We start from the raw sequence: 18,979 nt of genomic DNA on the forward strand, positions 1-18,979 counted from the left end.
GGACATTCAACTGCAAGAAATGAAGATGATTCTTGAGGAGGGAACAGAGCTTCCACACCTGGAGCTGCTTCTTAAAGTGTTTCTTAGTTTGCTTTAAGTCAGAGTGAGATCTACTCCAGATCACCAGCTGTGGCCAGATGACAGTAAGGCATTAAGTGGACATACCCGCTCTGCCATAGATGCCCAGAAGTATCATCTAGGAAAGTCAATACCAGAGTGGCATGTAAATGACATCACAGAAAAATACAGCAGAGAGGCAGGTTGCCTGCCTGGAAGCACATGCAGAGCCAGGGCCATCATCATGCACCACAAGGAGCTCAGGGTAGCTGCAGAAAACACTTCCTCCAGCACCAGTCAAGTGGTCAGACCATTGCCCTGGGGAAGGTGCAGCCCAGAGCAGCTCCCCAGCCTGTCTCCAGGGCTGGTAGTCAGAGTGAGAGAGAGCAGATGGGAGGTGAATAGACCCTTCCCTTTCAGTACAACTGCTTAAGAGAAGAAAAAAAAAAGGAACATAAAGTCTGTCAACATATGAAGAGGTGGGAATTATGACTTTTTCTGTGGATTCACAAAAGAAGTACTCCAATTAATTAAAAACTTGTATTAATTTCAATAGCACTTTTATTAGTAAAATAACGAAAAATCCTAAAAGTTCCCTAGGCGTCTCCTTCTATCCATCTAGATACCATTTGCTGTAGTTCTTTGCCAGTAATCCTTCCCCCATTAATTGTATTTGAATTTCAATGGCTCCTGCACATCAATTCATTTTCTCTCTGATGCTACCACCTACCACTGCACTACGGCCACATGCTCGGTGACTGAAGTGATTCTTTTTTAACAAGCTGTTACTAAGCACTCACCTATGTAACTGGCACTAAGGGGAACCATGCTTTGGCCTTAGCAAAGAACAAGCTACTGCTGAGTCCTGTGACAACTACTGTGGAAAACTTGGCATCTTGTGTAGCCCTGGTATCCCTTAATATAGCAGATCCTTTCATTTTTATTCATCTTCCCCCTCTGTAAAACCAGGGACAATAAAACTATCCCTTTGTCAGGTGAGATCCGGCCCTCTCTGAGGCCCAAGGTGGGTGCTGACTGCTGGGTGACTGAGAAGCAGGGCTGGTTTGGTTCACGGGCAGTAACTTGTACCTGACAGTAAGGAGAGCACAGACCATTGCAGCACCACCTGCAGCACCAAATTCCCTTGCAGAGCTTCTCTCAGCTTTGCTTTCGGCTGGGTGATGCCAACAGCTGTAAGCGGCAGCTGACAAACATCTCCGTTTAATTAGCAAGCCCAAAAGTCAGTCCGTGCTTCAGACTCTGCTCCTGCCCGTAGTGACTATCAACTGCGTTGCATCCCTCCGTGGTAAAAAAAGTCCGCAGTAGACGAGCGCCGGTGCTGGAGCGCCTGGAGGACGAGGTAGCCGGCTGGCACCGAAGGAAGTGCAGGTTTCACTGCGGAGCGGTGGGGTCCCTCCGCCCTCCAGGGCTCTGCCCCTCGATGCTCCTAGCCCCACGCTGGCTGTAGATTCGGGGTACGCTTCGGGCAGCCGCAGAGTTACGGCTGCAAAGGGTTCCGTCCGCTAAACGCTAAGCCCCCTGCCGTTTTTTGCCTAATTTCGACGGACCCCCCTGGAACGCTGTGGAGGCTGGCTCGGGCATCGCGGCCGCCCTGCCTTAGGCCTGCGGAGCGGCCCTGCGGCGCTGCGCTGCCCCCGCGGCAGCCCCGACCATCGGGCTGCTCCGGCCACCTCCGCGCTCAGCCTCGGCGGGACGCGCCGCTCCTCCGCAGTCCCTGCCCCCGCGGGGTGCCTGAGGATCCCGCAGCCCTCCAAGAGAAGGAGTGACGGGACACCCGAGGTGTCCCGCCTCTTGCGGGACAAAAAAAAAAAAAGGCAAAACACCCAAACTACAAACCCTCCCTGATACAGAGTGATACAGAGCTATGAGAGTGGGTCTGCGGATGGGAGCCACTGTTGAACACCCTCTGCACACAGACATAACCACAGGGTTTGTTTTTGGGGTTTTTTATGCCAAAGCTGTGTTACTCCAGGCATATTGTAGACCCTCAGCAAACCCAATTTGCAAGAAGGAGGACTGCAAAGGTAGGCTGGTCAGGGGCTCCTCGCGGAGGCCTCACTCGTCCCGCCGGCTCATGGGCAGCGAAGCGTCCCGGCAGCCCAGCCTGCGGCCAGGGCAGCGTGCACGGAAGGGCAGCGGAGGAGGGGTGGGGTAGGATTTAACTCTTCTTAAATGTCATACTTTAATGGGGATGGAAAATGTGAATTTTTTGTGCATTCCAGGAACAATTCCTTGGGGTAGTGACCTTTAGCACCGATTCTCTTATGAGAGGAAAGTAGTCGAGTGTTTATCTGGATGACTGAAAGCTTTCCCTGGTGGAAGTTTATGGAAGTGTTAAAAGGGGCGGATAACACGGGCTTTGGAGGCGCTTGTCCAATGATCTGGAGGGGCTTGGAGAGCAGATCTCAGCTGGCAGACATTTAAATGGGAGACAGCTCGGCGCTGCTGCAATTTGTAGGCAGGATTCGAGACTCTCTCTCTCTATGGACTCCCGGGCAGCTCCGGGCTCCCACACCACCCTCTACACCGAGTGACCCGCCGGGCAGAGCCCCGCAGAACCCAAGGACCCGCCGAGAAGCCGCCGCCACCGAGCCGGGCCCCGCCGAGGAGCCGCCGCCGCGCAGGTGAGCAGGGACGGGACGGGACGCGCTGCGCACAGCTGGGGCGCAGACAGGTCCGGCAGCTGGGGAGGTCGGCCAGTCTCTGTGGGAGGCAAAATTTTAAGTTCTTTATCCTACCTTCGTGGAGAGGGAAGGGGAGCAGTCGTTCACTGGCTTCTAGCAAAACTCCACGGCGACTCGGTTTTGCAGGGGGTGACAACAGTCCCTCCCATCAGCGAGAGTGAGGCGGCCCGACCATTCTGTCGCAGTGATGGAGGTTAGGGTGTTGTTACATCTCTTTCCCCTGACAAGCACAGGGACTGCAAAAGCCCCGTTAACTCTGCCTTTCATCTCCGCCTACAGCATCACTCCCGACAAATTGGATTCGGCGCCCACTCGAGACAGGGAAAAATCCCGGCCCGGCCTCTGTACGGAGCGGGGCGGGGGCAGATCCCCAGGTGCCAGCCCCGTCCCGTCGAGCTGCCCTCTCTGAGGCCGCTCAGCTCCCGGCTCTGCCTTGACCCGCCTTTGCAAACCTCTGCTCTTCGAAATACCCCTGGTGCCCCAGAAGCTCCCGGATGCGGGGGAATGTACCGCCCAGGAGAGTCGGTGTGTGTCAGTGGGATCGCGGGCCGCTAAGGGAAGGGTCTGCATCGGTAGCGCCCGCGGGCAGTGCCGCGCGTTCGTCACCGAGCGGCCTCGGGCGCCGTCGGGCGGGACGAGACGCGGCTCCACCGCTGGGCTCTGCGCCTCCCGCTGCCTCCTCGCCCTGCCCGCCCACCTGACTAGGAGCCAAGGGCTTTTTGTCGACCGACGGCTCTATATACCTGTCCATTACCGCTCCCCTTCCCCTCCCTGACAGGCCCCTCGGCCTGGCAGGAGTGACTGGAGCCCTCCCCGCAGCTCGCCGGGCCCCTGCGGCCCCGCGGGCGCGGACGGGACGCTCTCCTCTCGGCCCCAGGGCCAACGGCGAGACTTGGCGCAGGGCTTTGCCCTCCCGGAGGAGGCTTCTTACTTGCCCCATCCTTTCCACTACAACCCCCCGGGGGTCAGCAGTCACCTTAGGGAGTTCGTCCTCCGTGGCGTAAATCTCCCGGGGGAGAGCCGGGCAGTGTTCCCAGCCGCCGCCAGGAGCGTCCGCGCCCGCGGGGTGTCGAGCCGAGCCGCTCCTGGACAAGCCAAGCCAAACCAAGCCTGCGGTCTCTCCCCTCTGAAGGCCGCCGGCGGTCCCTGCGCTGCAGCCAGACTGTGTTCAGCCGCAGCCGCGTCTCACCTCGTCGGCTTGGGCGGTGCGACGGGGCTGTCCTGCCCCGGCCGGGGCTGTTCTGTCCGACGCGGGGAGCACCGAGGCGGCGGCGGGCTGAGAGGGTGTGCGGCCCCCGGCCCGCTGTTCTGAGCCGCAGCGTCCCTCTCGGGCCATCAGCTGCGACTTCGCTCCTGGTGTCCCGCTTGTGGCTCCTCTCGGTGACAGGATCGCAAGCGAAGCCCTTTTCGGTCATCAGGGCTGAGATTCAGAGCTGGGAAAACCTCTTTTTGCATAGACGGGGGCTCTGAAACACCAGTGTGCGTTTGGCTCTCCCTGCTGCTAAAGGGACACGGGGTTTGGTCATTCGCTTTGTGAGCGGCGACTTTCGGGTGCAGGGCCAGTTGAGCCCTCAGCCCCAGCTGCCCCGAGCCCAGCCCGGCGACCCGGGAGCTGGAGAAGCACTCCGCTCCTGCCCCACTCTCGCTGAGCCGACAAGCCCCACAGCAAGCAAGCAGTGTGCGGTGAGGCTGTATATAAATTATAAAGGGCATTGATGCCCTTAGCTCTCTACTTCTCTTTAGCACCCAGTGCCAAGCTGTCCTAAAGCATTTTTTTTTTTTTTCTCGCTGATGCCACCCAGATATGCGTAGACCCTGCTGAATACTCTCTCCTTTTCAGCACACATGGCTGCGCACGGGAGCAAAACTATTCCGTTGTTCTAGGGCTCCGTGAGGAAATCTGTCAGAAGAGAGTTTCATGCTGGAGCTGTCGGGCTGCGCGGGCGTCTTCAGGCAAGGCTAATTCGGGTTTGGTGCCAGCCATGCCCACCATGATGTAAAGCTTCCCTAAAGTCCTGCAGGACGTCTTGCAGAAAAATGCTCTCTTAAAGGGGGAATTCTCAAAGTTTCAAGGTTTTTTTTGTGTTTGTTTTGGTTTCTTTGTTTTTAAATTGCTGCCTACATTCATTACATGTCTCAAAAAGGCCCATCTCTATGACCCTCAGGAAGAAATTATCTGAAATGTAAATGTATCCAAATTCTACCAAACTGTCTTGATCTCAGAAAAAAAAAAAAAAAAAAAAAAAAAGAAGAAAGCAGTTCTCTGGGAACTGCAGTTGCCATGTCTTTTTTTGTATTTAAAAATACAGATCTATGAACTATAAAAACATTACATAAGACTATTTCTGTAACCCATAAGTAATAAGCGAGCCATAAAATTATTCTGATCCTTTGGGACATAAACGACTTCAATTTTCTCAGTAGTCAAAGGGATTGTGTTTTTCCACTTTCTTTGGCTACTATTTGAAGCCCACCAAATACATTTTCCTTTTAGGTCTTCATCAAATTATCTTTCATGTTTTCTGTGAAGCACAGGAGCCCATGGCTCATCATGGTATTAACCTAGCAAATATGGTTCACAGATGAAATGATGGGCCTGCTGAGGTCTGTGAGAATTTTGCTGTATATTTCCACAGAATCAGGTTTCCACCCAGTTCTTTTAAATAAGTTGCTTTGTGCTAAAAATTTCAGTAGTAACTTTCTGACTCTGCCTGGGAACTCATAGAGAAATTCTGTCTATGAACTGACATGTGGAGGTCCCTAATTTGTAGCAGAAAATGTATAAACCAAAAATTTATATTTTAACAGCTTATTTGTATGAAATAATAAACCTGAAAGCATTTACACTTCCCTATCAATGGTTGCTAATATTTATCCACAAATTTCTTAATCTGTTTTAGATAATGAGGTCTCAACTCTAGGTAACCCCCATATGAAGTGATATTAATGTTAGGGCACAAATCTGCTCCTATTTGAAGTCAGAAATAAAAATTCTTTTGGCTTTATGATTAAGAGTTTACAGACGATGAAATGTGGAACTCAGCAGTGAAATATGGAAAGAATAGATTTTTGGAGTATTGAGTTACTATTAAAAAATAAATATTAATTCTATTCTATCTCTCTGGAACTGAATGAAATAAGTGGGAATTGACCATGTGGGTTGTGGTCATCTGTTTGTTCAAAGGATTCTCAAGCGAATTCTCAAAAGGATTTCTGATTATGCCAGTGTAACATCCAGTACAGTGTCAAGTAATGAAAATTTTGCAGAAATTTGGAATATAAGCTTTTACAGACTGATTCTCACAGCTTCTACCCAAGACCCAGGGCTATTACTTCTGAAGAATTATGACTTTAGTGAGGAGAAAAAACATTTACTTCAGGAGAGATTTGAGTAAAACTTCATGTACGGTGATGCTGATTTTAGTTACTTCTACTGTCCTCTTCTGTGTTGTTTTTTTGGTTGGTTTTTTTTTTTTTTTTTCATTAATAAAAAGACCCTGTTAAGGAAACATTCACAACTGCTAACTCATAGATGAGCCACTTCACTTCCTAATGTAAGCAAAGGTCTCATCTTCTCTCATAAGTAAATGCATTGCCCTGGGACCAAAGGTGATGCAGTGCACTGTACTGCATTTTGACTGCTTTCCTTCCTGAAGCATACCACCTCTAGTTCCTTTATATTTTGCATTTAAAACCCTACCCCTTAATCTTTTAATAAATCTTTAATAACTTACTATTAGAAAAGGATCCTGCTTGAACTGCTGTGGGGATCTTGAAGTTCACACAGCCTCTTCTGTATTTAACCTGTATTTATCTCTAAACGATTGGATTAATTTTACTTTTAGAAGTGTTTTTTGGAAGTGACCATAACAAATGTTCTGATGAGTGGCTAATTTTTATTTGAATCACAACTTCTTTTATGAGCATGTAATGTAGCTTCCTTTAAGGCTGGAAACCAACTCAGTGAAAAATTACTTTCCTCCCCCAAGTTTAGGATTACATTGAAACACATGCTTGCATTTCCTTAGGGTTAAGCACATGGTTAATAAAGACACATGACTCTGGCATACAGACCTTTCATTAGTAAATATTATCATGAAATTTTCCCCAAATTCCTACCCCAAAGTACACTTCATTTTCATATAACTAGACCTTACTTGTGTCATCAATTGCACATCTATGGGGAAAAAAAAGGTGAAGCATTGTGGAGGTCATCAGTTTTAAAAGTAAAAATAGTCCAGGAATATGCATGCTCGTGGAACCTCAACTAAATTGTGGGACACTAAACAAACACCTGAAGTTTTCTGGTACTGCTTCTAAACTAGCAATTTATTTCAATTTGTATGCAATTACTTTTTTTTTCTTTTACGGCTCTGGGACCATGTTGGGCAAATAAGTGCATATTAAAATACTCTATAATAGAGCATGGGTATACAGTCAGAAATAGGAATAGTTTTGAAAGAAATCATTCTGGCCTCCTGAGGAAATAAGCACTGGTTTATAACTCTTTTTAAAAAATAATTTTAAAACAAAATAAAAATTAAAAGGAAACATGTTTAAATAACATTCAGGCTGTAATAGAAATGAGGAAAAGTTAGTAAATGGGAAGTCTGGGCTGGCACTTGTGAAGTGTGGTTATTAAAATTGTTCCGTACCATATTTCATTTAGATATTAAAAGCAGTCCTTCCAAACTGTCTGTTGGAGTCAGCAATAGTGTCATTCTTACACCCCTTGCTTGAATTCTGAAGCTTCTGACAAACATATGACATGCTGGTACATAAACATAAATGAATAAAATGAATGCATGTATCTATGATATATATTATGAGCTCTAGAAGCTCTAAAATCTGTAGACAAAGACTTAAAACATTAGATCCACAAGCAACCCCCTGAGTATAACAGAACATGTCCATGATACGTTTCCACTTCAGAAATTCCATTCCCAATCCATTTGATGAGAAATGCTTTTTGAACAGCATAACATTTATTTTCTCCATGTGACTGGAAAGACCTAGTAACTGAGAAATTAGCAGTTATCTTTTATAGCAAATGGTACTTACCCTGAGCCTCTGCTGAGTCTCTAGGTGGCCCTCACAGCATTGGCATTTGGCTGCTTTCCTGCCTAGTTGTGTGGTCTCAGGCAGAGTGGATAAAGCAGTCCAGGACAGTGCCCTTGGTTTCATATGTTTCTCGGGTACTAACACAAGCAGGACTCTTCAGCTCAAAAACTAATTTTTTCCATACTGATAAAATGAGTCTAATAAGGGATACAACTGCAGCGTTCCAAGCAGGTAGAAGACACTGACTTCCTCAAGGTTTTTTTCACAGTTCTTTGCCTTTTTAATGCCTGTGCTCCTTCACAGTTTTAGAGTTTTACAGGTTGTTTCTTTTTGCAAGGAGCTGTTAATTTCTAGTGGCTTTTTCCAAGCTCCCATGTGGAGGGTCCCTTAGAGATTCCCTCATCGGTCTGTCTTGCTACCATATCCCTAGGTTTCAGAAAAACTCAAGAGACCACAGTACATTTGGAAGGGCAAAGTGTAACAGCTGATGAGTTTCTGCTGAGCTGGTTGCTGTCTTGACCTGACTGAACAGCCTAAAGAACTCAGAGTTTTGGGAAGCGGAGAAAAAGGGAGGGAGGCAAAAAAGGTTGTTGCTATGCTATTTAATTAGGTTGGAGCAGGCATGCAGCTTTGAAGCACCTGATCATCTCTACTTAACAGCACTTCTTGAAGTGGTCTTTTTATTGTGTGCACAAACTGTCATATTTAAGGTCATATATGAAACTCTGTCATCCTCCTCTGTCCTTTCAATATCATTCTGCATATAATGAATAAAATTCAGAGGACTGAAAAATTGTTAACACTTCGATTGTATTACTTCTGTCAAGGATTCAGGGTAATGTGCAAGAAGGAGTAGTTTGAAGTTATTGATGCATCTTTTTTAACCTATACCTAAATATTCTTTCATTTTAGTTGCCTCACTTAAGCATATCTCTTAGCTTAAGCATTATTACACTCAGGTGCATTGGACCCCTTGAGAGGTGCAGAGTGACAGAGCTTGGGATGGTGTAATTCAGGCAACAGGTGGATACAGCACACACATTATATACTGGATGTATGTTGTACAAGAAGCTGCACAAAGCTACTGAGTCTGACTAAGGAACTCATAGCTATACTAGATCTGCTGAGTCAAAGACTTTAGTCCCCTGGTATAGTAGATTGCTGTGTCATAATAATAAATCCTTGTGTAATGTAAAATTTGTTCTTCCACCATTATAAGTCAGGAGCAATCTTTCTAATGTCAGCAAGCTATAAGAAGGGAATGAGGACTAGGGTAAGATACATGGGGAAATGATCTGGAAAAAGATGGAGGGTACACAAAATGAAATTATTATGTTTGGACTTACTTTAGCCTCTGACTTTCAATCACTATTTGAAAGCTTTTATCACTTGGTAATTTGGGAACATCTGTCCAGCTGGTAAAGTCTGAATGCTTATCTTTATAAGTGTGTGTGTGTGTGCACACATACATTTCTTTTATGGAACTGAAAATTTACTGCATATCTGGCTTCTGTTGATATCTGAAATCCACAACTGTGCTTTATTTCCTCAACTTCCTTCACACAGGATGGTCCGCACACTGTATGCCATCGGGGCCTTGTTTCTTTTGATGGGATTTCTGCTTCCAACAGCTGAAGGGAGAAAGAGGAATCGTGGATCTCAAGGTGCTATCCCTCCTCCTGACAAAGATCAGCCCAATGATTCAGAGCAAATGCAGACACAGCAGCAGCCAGGCTCTAGGCATCGAGAACGAGGAAAAGGCACCTCAATGCCTGCTGAAGAGGTGCTGGAGTCCAGTCAGGAGGCTTTGCATATCACTGAGCGCAAATACCTGAAGCGGGATTGGTGTAAAACTCAACCCCTCAAACAAACTATCCACGAAGAAGGCTGCAACAGTCGTACCATTATCAACAGGTTCTGCTATGGCCAGTGCAATTCCTTCTACATCCCCAGGCATGTCCGTAAAGAAGAAGGCTCCTTCCAGTCTTGTTCCTTCTGCAAGCCCAAGAAATTCACCACCATGACTGTTACACTCAATTGCCCCGAGCTTCAGCCCCCGAGAAAGAAGAAAAGAATCACCCGAGTTAAGGAATGCCGTTGTATATCTATTGATCTGGACTAAACGGAGACAAAAGTAGCAATTGCACTCTAACTGTACCCAAACATTGCTAGCGTGAGAGTGAGTGGCATGAACTAGCATACCTTCAAGGCTGGACAAAACTGAAAGGGACCTAGTGAATTACCTAAAACCAGTAAAAATCCTTCAAAAAGAAAGAAAAAAATTGATGTAAGGAAAGGGCATGCTTGTGTGTGTGTGCAAGGGAGAAAATGGATATGTACAAGCAAATATTTCAATGTTCACTTCAAAAAAACAAAACAAAACAAAACAAAACCAGGGGTATGAAATATTGAAAAAATCCTATTTACTCACAGTCACGAATTAGGCTTCCTAATGTATATCCACATTTTTGCCGCTTGCTGGGAAAGTGGAGCTGTGGGTTTTGTGAATGTTCACCTTTTGTGCTATTTGCTTTTACTGTATTACATGAAACATCAAAGTGAGAGGACAATACATTTGAAAGTATGAATCTATTCTTATATATGAAATAGACAAAAAGCAGTTTAAAGTGTAGCAAAACCACCACTGAAAATAGCAGCCGTGTCAAGAGTTTGTAACATGCTTCTTCAAGAAAATAGCTGTAATCCAAAAGCCATGTCTGGAGAACAATGGGGGGATGTGAGTGTTGAAAAGTCACTATAGGTGGATGGAAAACAGAGCTTCAGCAGCTTAGAAAGCAAAAGGCCAAAGCAAGTAGATAGGGAGAGTACAAAAGGGAGTAGAAAAAGGAAAGATACATAAATAGGAAGACACAGAGGAAGAGATGTTGTCTTCTGTTTATGTTTGGCTTTAATTTATATACCTAGTCATATATTACATAAATTAAAAAGAAACTATATACAAGGCTATAAATACACTTCTGAATTCTAATGGCTCTCTAAACCAATCAAACCCCACTCTTATGCTACTAGATCCATTTGATGTCTTGTATTTCTGGTATCAGTTATTCTTCATATCTACATATATATGTATATGCAGTATCTTTTAGTCAGTGGTATCTATACATAAATGCAATGAGTATGCATACTTCAGTGTGTGTATCCAAACTCCTTCTCTTTTTCACACACAGACATAAAAAAATACATAACCACAGCACAAAAATCTTGCTAAGCAAGATCAAGTACAGAGTGGCAGTAATTTAGTACATAAAGAGCAAAGCAAAAATTAAAACAAGCATCATGTGACTTCAAATGCAATAACCACACAAGAGACAAAAGACACGACATTCATGACTAGTAAACATTGCATTGTTATTGTTATTTTAGCTTTGCCACAGGCATGCAGTTTGTTGAAACAGAGATGCAGAACTTTGCCAACAATGATCTTCTTTTTATATCTTTTACCACAGACTTGCATTTAAACTGGATTTGGAGTAAGTAAATTTCCTGAAAATTGAGGGCTAACTGACCCTCTCATTTTGGGGGAAAAAAAACATAAAAAGGGATGCACTGCTTCCGACAGCTCGATGACTCTCATCTGTGAGGTTATCCTGCCTTTTCTTTCCTTCAGGATTAGAAACTTAAACTTGATCAGGGGTTTTGGTGAAAGCACAGAAGGCCTTGTAAAAGAAGTGGGTTCAGTGGGGTGTGTTCTGGGCCATTGGACCAGAGAGGCAGCCCTTCCATGCACGTAGCCCTGGCTTTCCCAGGTGCTCAGTGGGAAGCCTGGCAGTTGTCTCCCTGGTGGCATCTCACACCATGTGGTGTGCAGACTGCTCCCGCTGTCCTGCACGCTGCCTTTGAAAGGGCACTTTCAGGCCGGGTGCTGAAGAGCTTACAATCTGCAATCTCCCTGCCTGTCCCTGTGCCTGTGCCTGCAGGGTCTTGGCAGCTGTTCCTGTCCAGTGGGTGCCAAAGTAAAGGAGTGTTCCTATGTGAGAGTCTGTACCGGGCCTGAAAGCAATGCTGACCTCTCTGACATGAGTGAAATGGGAGTTAGGTCTACACTTACTGTATGAAGGGTCACTGATAGTTCAGAACTCAGTTTCCCCACCCAGCAGCAATATTTTCCAGTATCCACTATCAGCATAACTGTTCTCTCTCACACCAGATATCTCTCTCAGCCATAAGGTGATTATTTTGACACCATTTCTTGCCACTGAATGCTGAGTAAGACAATTCCGCCCTTAGTAACATGTCCAAAGTGAAAATATATGATGAGTGAGTGGCAAGTCACAAATTTGTCCTGTGTGGCCTCATTATATTAGTTGTCCCACCTGTTATACAGTGCATCAGGCATTTATTGGTGATATCCTGCATCTCTACAACTAATCTATTTTTACTTTAAAATCTACTGCTGTGTGGTCTGCATTTGTAACATGAAGAGATTGCAACTCACTGATTGATATTATTAAAATGCATTTCACTCAGCAGGTTTGACACATTTCTGCATGGATTTTAGAATCCAACTTTAAAATCTGGAATTACAGGAGGTAGATTTCCACTGTGTGGAATGTGAATAGTTAAACAGAAAGATACGGATATTTAATGTTATTATTAATACAAATTCTCTTTCACTGATAATAGACAGGGATTGTTTTCCTTTAAATTACTTGTTTGATTTTTTTTTTTTTTTTCCCCAGGGGAAATGGCCAGCCTCAGTCATGGCTGGAAGTTTTGAGTTTTGGACTAGCTTAGATTTCTGTCCAAGAAATGGGAACACCTTAAGAATGATTTTTTTCTTCATGTAAAGTTGACAGCAGAATTCCCATTGTCTTTGACAGGGACGGCTATGTCCCTATACTCTGAGCTGTTAAGCAAAGCTTCAAACATTATTGTCTCCTTTACTTAAGATTAGGCTAGCATTCTGAAGGAAAATTGATAAAAGTATTCAAAATCCTTATGTTCCAAAACCGCCTGTGCATAGATCATGACGGAACTCCCCTTGAGGCAGATCCTTCCCTCCCCCATGTAAATTTTATACAAAGAACTTTTATGAATTGCTAGTTATTGCCTGAGAGTAAGAAAGTTCTGCTAACTTACAATTATACGAGATATTTAATATCAGCCACAATATGTATTTAAATGTCTGCTTTATTCTAAAAACAATGGACTATATAACCTAAGGCTGGAGTATTTTCATGCTCAGTCTCACAAAGCAAAACTTGGTTTAAAATGAAGTTTTAATTATTTTGTAACTGAATAGAATTGGAGGTTTTTTTCCCAGCATTTTGTACGTCATTTTAACTACTAGTAAAAATAAATAAAATATCTTCTCCAGCCTGTGTCTATTGTTGTTTGGAGGTTTTTTTTTCTTTCTTCCTTAGGTTTCCAGCTCTTTCTGGATCTGCTGTACTTTACTCTGGCTTCTGTGGTTTCTTCTAATTATAAAGGGGTTTACATTATGACAGCAAGACACAGAGACAAGCAGTGGCACCATCATTCAACACGGCTACTTCAATAAGGTTTTTAAATGAGATCTGTCACTTCCCCTCACCCTTCCACAATTTATAGAAGGAAAATCACAATCTTTACTCACACTTTTCCCCTTGTAAACCATATAGTGACACTTCAAAATATAAATCAGTCTCAAATAGTTGGAGAGTTAAAGTTGGAGTCAGCATGCCTGCTTTACACCGTATCTCAGTTTTATGTCTAGGTAGCAGTTTAGTCCCACTTTTAGTAAAAAAGAGTAAGGAACACCTTTACAATACAGCACATTACAAGCTGCAAATAGGAGCAGTAGAGATGAAAAAAAGTTATAAATCAAAACAGGAAGATTTGCCCCTGCTGGCAGCATTTGCACAAGCCCAGGGTTGAGGAAGGACTGCAACTAGAGAGAACAGGTTTCTTCAAACTTTCTATACCACCAGTGGGAGATAGGCAGTAGTGATAAAAATTTTACCTCTCCAACCTGGCACCTTGTCAGACCTGTGATGGACTGGGTTCAGACAGGGCAGAACTCCATGTAGTGCTGCTGTCTGCAGCAGCGGTGGCATTGGCTGCCCTTGTGAAGCCAGCTGCTTTGCCAGGGACTTCCATCCTGCTGAACCAGGCTGAGAACCTCCTCCGATTTCATGTGAACCTCTGAGCAGTGATAAAGGCCTGATAATTTTCAGAATGACACCTTTTAGTTCAAAGAAATGAGTGACATAGTCAGATATGGGCAAACAACATGCCGTGTTTTCCTGTGACACACACAGAGACAACCAGAGAAAAAAAGGTCAGATATCCCATTTCTAGCTCTGAAAAGCTGGGCGCTGGTAAGATCCAGTGTTTTCTTCCCTGACATGAAAATGGAGCTGAACAGTTCAGTAGTACTGGTTGTTTGGGGATTTCTAAAGGTTTTTTAGTTTAGTCTTCCTTCTCTTCTAGTATTTTGTGCTTTGAAAGCTTACTGAAAAGATAATAACATTAGCTAATAATCATTATTTTTAGATGATTGGTTTTTTCTGGTCTGAGATATAGGCACAGCCGAGTAGAATGTTTCCTTGAAAAGGTGTGCATATATATCTTTATTTGAATTTTTTAAACGGAGAAAAACCTTGTGGAGTTACTTTTGTAGTACTCCATAGTACCTGGTCTTATTTATAAGCTAACAAGTTCAGACATTCACTATAATTTATATTTGTCCTACATACCAGCTTTGAATTAACGATACCTCCACTGTGAAGACCCATGGGCTTTATAGATAGTTACACTGATCCAAAGAAGATAATTGAGAGAGAATTCACACACCTTAACCTGCTTCCAGGGATGCAGCTAGAAGTAAGACTACTCTCTCTCTCTGCAGTGAGATAGGCTAGATTTCTGCCTGTGCTGTCACCCATGTGCCGCGCAGTTGATTCACACACGCGTTTTAGGACTGAGGCATCAGGAGAATGTTAGATTCGCTAAGCACGTGCGCACATCTGAGCAGCAGATGCACACAGTAGGTATAGTGTGGCCTGGATGGGTCAGTGGGACAGACAGCATCGTGGCTCTGCTCCAGCTGCCTGTCAGCAGTAGTGCCTGGCTGGGAAGAGGGACATTGTATTTGCAAAAATAATGTGGTAACTTCACCTTGTCATTTACCTTCTTCTGAGTGGGGAGAAAAAGAATTAAAAAATGAGAGTAATTAGAACTGCACCCTTGGGGACTGATGTTCTTTTTCCAGTGTACAGGAGTAAACAGAGTTTTTAGTTCCAAAAGATTTCCTGAAGGAGAACAACCAAGTCAGGGGCAGAAGACTGAGAAGTCCTGTTTGCTTAACCAAATTATGCCCTTGCACACTCTTCCTTTGCATTTTAAAAAACTTAGATCCTATTCACTCCAAATAACTCAAACCTGCCTTAGGAACCACTTCATTAACTACTGAGATACAACCATCAATATTGGCAGAAGAGGCCTGACATTTTTTCTGAGTCACGCTGCTTACTTGGATGGTTGCATTAATGAAAGGCTTCTGAAGGGGAGAGAGCATCATTTAAAATTTCATGGAGTGAAAAACTAATGTGCATTTGGATTTAGGCAAAACAATGAAGATATTTTTAATACCCATCAGCTCCTGGCCTCCTGGTATCAAAAATATCAAACATCAAATCCGGCCTCCTGGTATCAAGAATATTAATCATAATAAGATTCAGACACCTTGTTTAATTTTTTTTAATCAGCTGAGACTGAAACCAGAAATTCACAGCAATGCACAGATATCATAAGGAATCTCAGAGCAGATTTTTGATGCTACCTTGTAATGTAGCTTCATAAAAACATCTGAAGCCTGTCTTCACTGCCTCCCTGAGAATGTAGCTGATGACTTTAAGGTGCCCTTTGACAATGTGTGACTTCTGGCTGCCTGAATTCCTCCTCTAGCTTTCGTGGGTCTGGATGGAGGAGTACAGAAATTTTAATATTTGGGGTTTTTTTTGAATGATCAAGGAGTAAAATACAAGGATCAAACTCTATACTGACATAAAACAAGCTTGTCTGAGCTCAGACTAAAACCCCTCAAACTTCTACGTTGCGATAAGTAATAACTCCTCCTTGCTGTGACACAAATGTAAATCACATAGCTTGGGGATGGATCAAATGTAGAAATTACACTGGCTCACAATAAACATTCTGCAAAGAAAATTTGAATCCCTATGTTTGCATTTCTTTTTTAAAAATACCTTGTGAAAAAATTTATATTCCAATTCATATTACAAGAGAGTAGAAGAAAAAAAGGTTAAGAAAATCTCTCTCTAGAATATTTGAGAGCTATATCTTATCTTTCTGCCTAGTAATATCAACAAGGTTTTCAGCAATAAAGCAATTGGAAGAAATTAATGTGTCATTTACAGCTCATCTGGGACAGAACACTCCAATTCATTAATCATAATTTTATAGTTATTGCATGGCATCACTACTGAACTGTACTGTTGATACTGTTTGATTCATATAATGATGAATTTGCAGACTTTAATATTGTTTGCCTTTAAATTAAACTTTTGTAATTACTTTGTTGAGGTGTAAAGACATAGTATTTTCTATATTTAAGAATATATCTATATTTCTATAATATTCTATATTTCTATTTCTATATTAAGGGATATATTCTCAAACTTAGCCCTGTATTAATGCATACTTATATAGAATTAAAAAATTATGCTAAATAGATGTAACATAAATGTATTTATCTCTTTAAGCAAAGGTATCAAAAGCCTAGGTTCACATTAGATATATTTAAAAATCTGAAAAATGTATATTGGATTATACATAAAAGTATTGGCCACTGACCCAAGCTTCTTAACTACACAATTTAAGAGTGAATAATATGGAATAAAGTCAGTAATGACACTAGTTATAATAGTAGTCAAGAAGAATTTATTTTTCAAGGATGAGGACAGGGTTGTGTGTATTTGGCAAAGTTTATTTCTAGAAAATTACACTTAATGGCAAAGATGAAGTCTTGCTGAACTTCTCTCTTTAAGACCTGAAGGACCTTGAATGTTCCTTCGGAAACAGATGTTCAAGAGAAACATGATTTCTATTTTTGTTGTTAATTTGTTTCAACTTCAAATGAATGAAGAGGTTAGAATTTGGGTGTTAAATTATGTTTAGCAAATAAAAAGGAGAAAGAAAACTATGTGTACAATGGAACGAGCTTATTGAATGTATCTAAATCCTATGGTAGGTAATTTGATCTAATTTTTGCAGAAAGGCAAATGCCAGATGTTTGCTCCACTTTGATCTTAATAACACTTTAGGCTGCAGACAATAAGATTGGTTTAAAATTTATTGTCTCTTTGATTTCTCCATTCTAATGCTTTTTAAATTCTTTACACAAGACAGATCTATATATAGGCAACTGGGGTGGCATCAGAAGCACTGTGTACTTAAGACATTCTTGAAAACCTCAGTATGGAACAGTGTTTGCTGTTTTATGCATCAAAACAAAGCCAGATTTTACACAAGCAACATTCAATTTTCATTTTATTATAATGTCTCTTTTTATTTTGCATATGATGTTCTGACTGTCGCATCTGTGCCACAGCTCCTTATGCTTTTATCTTTCAATAACCTTATTAAAAGTCAAGACAATACATTAAATCAACATTAAGCAGCAGGAGCTGAAAGTTAAGCTAATCCATTCCTTTGCACTGGGAGTATAATCTGTGTGGATCTCTAATTTCACCACTGAGTTGCTTTTAGGATTCTTTTTCTACAGAATATGCTTTTAAAAGGAGAGCTGCTGCTGAAGACACTAGTAAAAGCCTCTGAAAAATCACAACATCCAAGAGGTGTTCAACTTGCTTTCAGTTTGCATCTTCACGTTCAAGAAGGCCATTGCTCTGTGAATGTGCATTGAACTCATGTTACAGCTGTTTTTTAAGTGGTCTCAGGTTTCTAGCAGAGTATCTTGTATATTCACTATTACTGAGAAATGGTGAGAAGCGAGACTGAGAACAAACAGTAGAGCAAGACCAATGATTAAAAAGAAACAAATAAAAAAAATCCTGGTATACAGCTTGAATGTCTTATCATGATTCTCTGGCATAGTTCGGAGCCATCTGTCCCTTAGATCCATGCATGATGTCTCAACAATTGTTTTTATTCTGCTCAGCCCAGTAGTCTGAAAGTTCAAAAAGTCAGAGTCAGTTTTCCTCTGAAGGAAATTCTGAACTTTGTCTGGTGATGAAACTCCCATCACTCAGCCAACTGAGAGAACAACTACCCTGGCAGGTCTTCTTAAACTGTTAGCCTTGATGGACTATCAGAAGTTGGCAGCCTCCCCACTCCTGTACCACCAAGTTTAGTTCTTTCAACAAACTCCTTTGTAAACCAAAATTAAAATTCCTTCCTTCAGAGCCAAATATTTTAGATCATTACCAGGGACAAAATATTATGCACAAATGCATAGAAATAAATATTCTCTTTCTATCACATAAGCATGATAAGTGAGAAGACTTGCAATCGCTTCACCTTAAGAGAGAAGCTGGGTAAAGCAAAAGACTCTTCCCATGAGAATTGTTCAAATGCATCTTCACATCTTTTCTTCCTTATCTTTGCTATATCTCCAGAGTGAAAACATCTTTATTTATCACTATTACATTGAAATACTGTTTGCATAATTCCAAGGAACATTTTGTCAATCGTCTCCTTGATGTGATATACCACCTGTGCCATTTGAGAAGGGGTTGCTTGAAAAGACTGGACAACTAAGTCACAAAATGGTATTTGATTTCAATGCAGAAGCACTGATTTCCTAAAAAGGCACTGGTTTCCTAAAAAGGCATGATGCTTTGAGACTGAAAATCTTTCGCAACACTAGCTTTTGTGCATCATAGTTGAAAGGCGTACAAACGCTACCCAATGGAATTTAATGGAAGCCACACAAGGAAAGATTTTAGCCTCGACATTTATCTTTACAAACACATGGAACCTCCTTGATCTGTTTTACTGTTAGTGAAAAAAGAAGGTAGTGTCTATTTCACAGGAGAGGGTAGGAAGTAAGAGTCAGTGTGATGGATGGTGGAAAGAAACAGAGGGCAAGGGGAAAGAAATATGAGCATCTCAAAGATGAGGTCTAGTCTGCTGTCAGAATGTATATAAATAGCTTATTAATAACAGGAGAGATG

At 42.6% G+C, this 18,979-nt stretch overlaps 1 protein-coding gene across 1 annotated transcript; it reads left to right on the forward strand.

The window, feature by feature from the left end:
- Positions 1-2,502: 2,502 nt before the first annotated feature.
- On the forward strand, positions 2,503-13,160 carry GREM1 (gremlin 1, DAN family BMP antagonist). Its single transcript, XM_050336920.1, has 2 exons — positions 2,503-2,702; positions 9,390-13,160. The coding sequence occupies exons 1-2, from the start codon at positions 2,503-2,505 to the stop codon at positions 9,943-9,945; spliced, it is 756 nt and encodes a 251-aa protein (XP_050192877.1). The 3' UTR covers positions 9,946-13,160.
- Positions 13,161-18,979: the final 5,819 nt, after the last annotated feature.

This window comes from Myiozetetes cayanensis, unplaced genomic scaffold (assembly GCF_022539395.1).
Source record: "Myiozetetes cayanensis isolate MyiCay16 unplaced genomic scaffold, myiCay2020 scf6-25, whole genome shotgun sequence".
Lineage (NCBI taxonomy): Eukaryota > Metazoa > Chordata > Aves > Passeriformes > Tyrannidae > Myiozetetes > Myiozetetes cayanensis.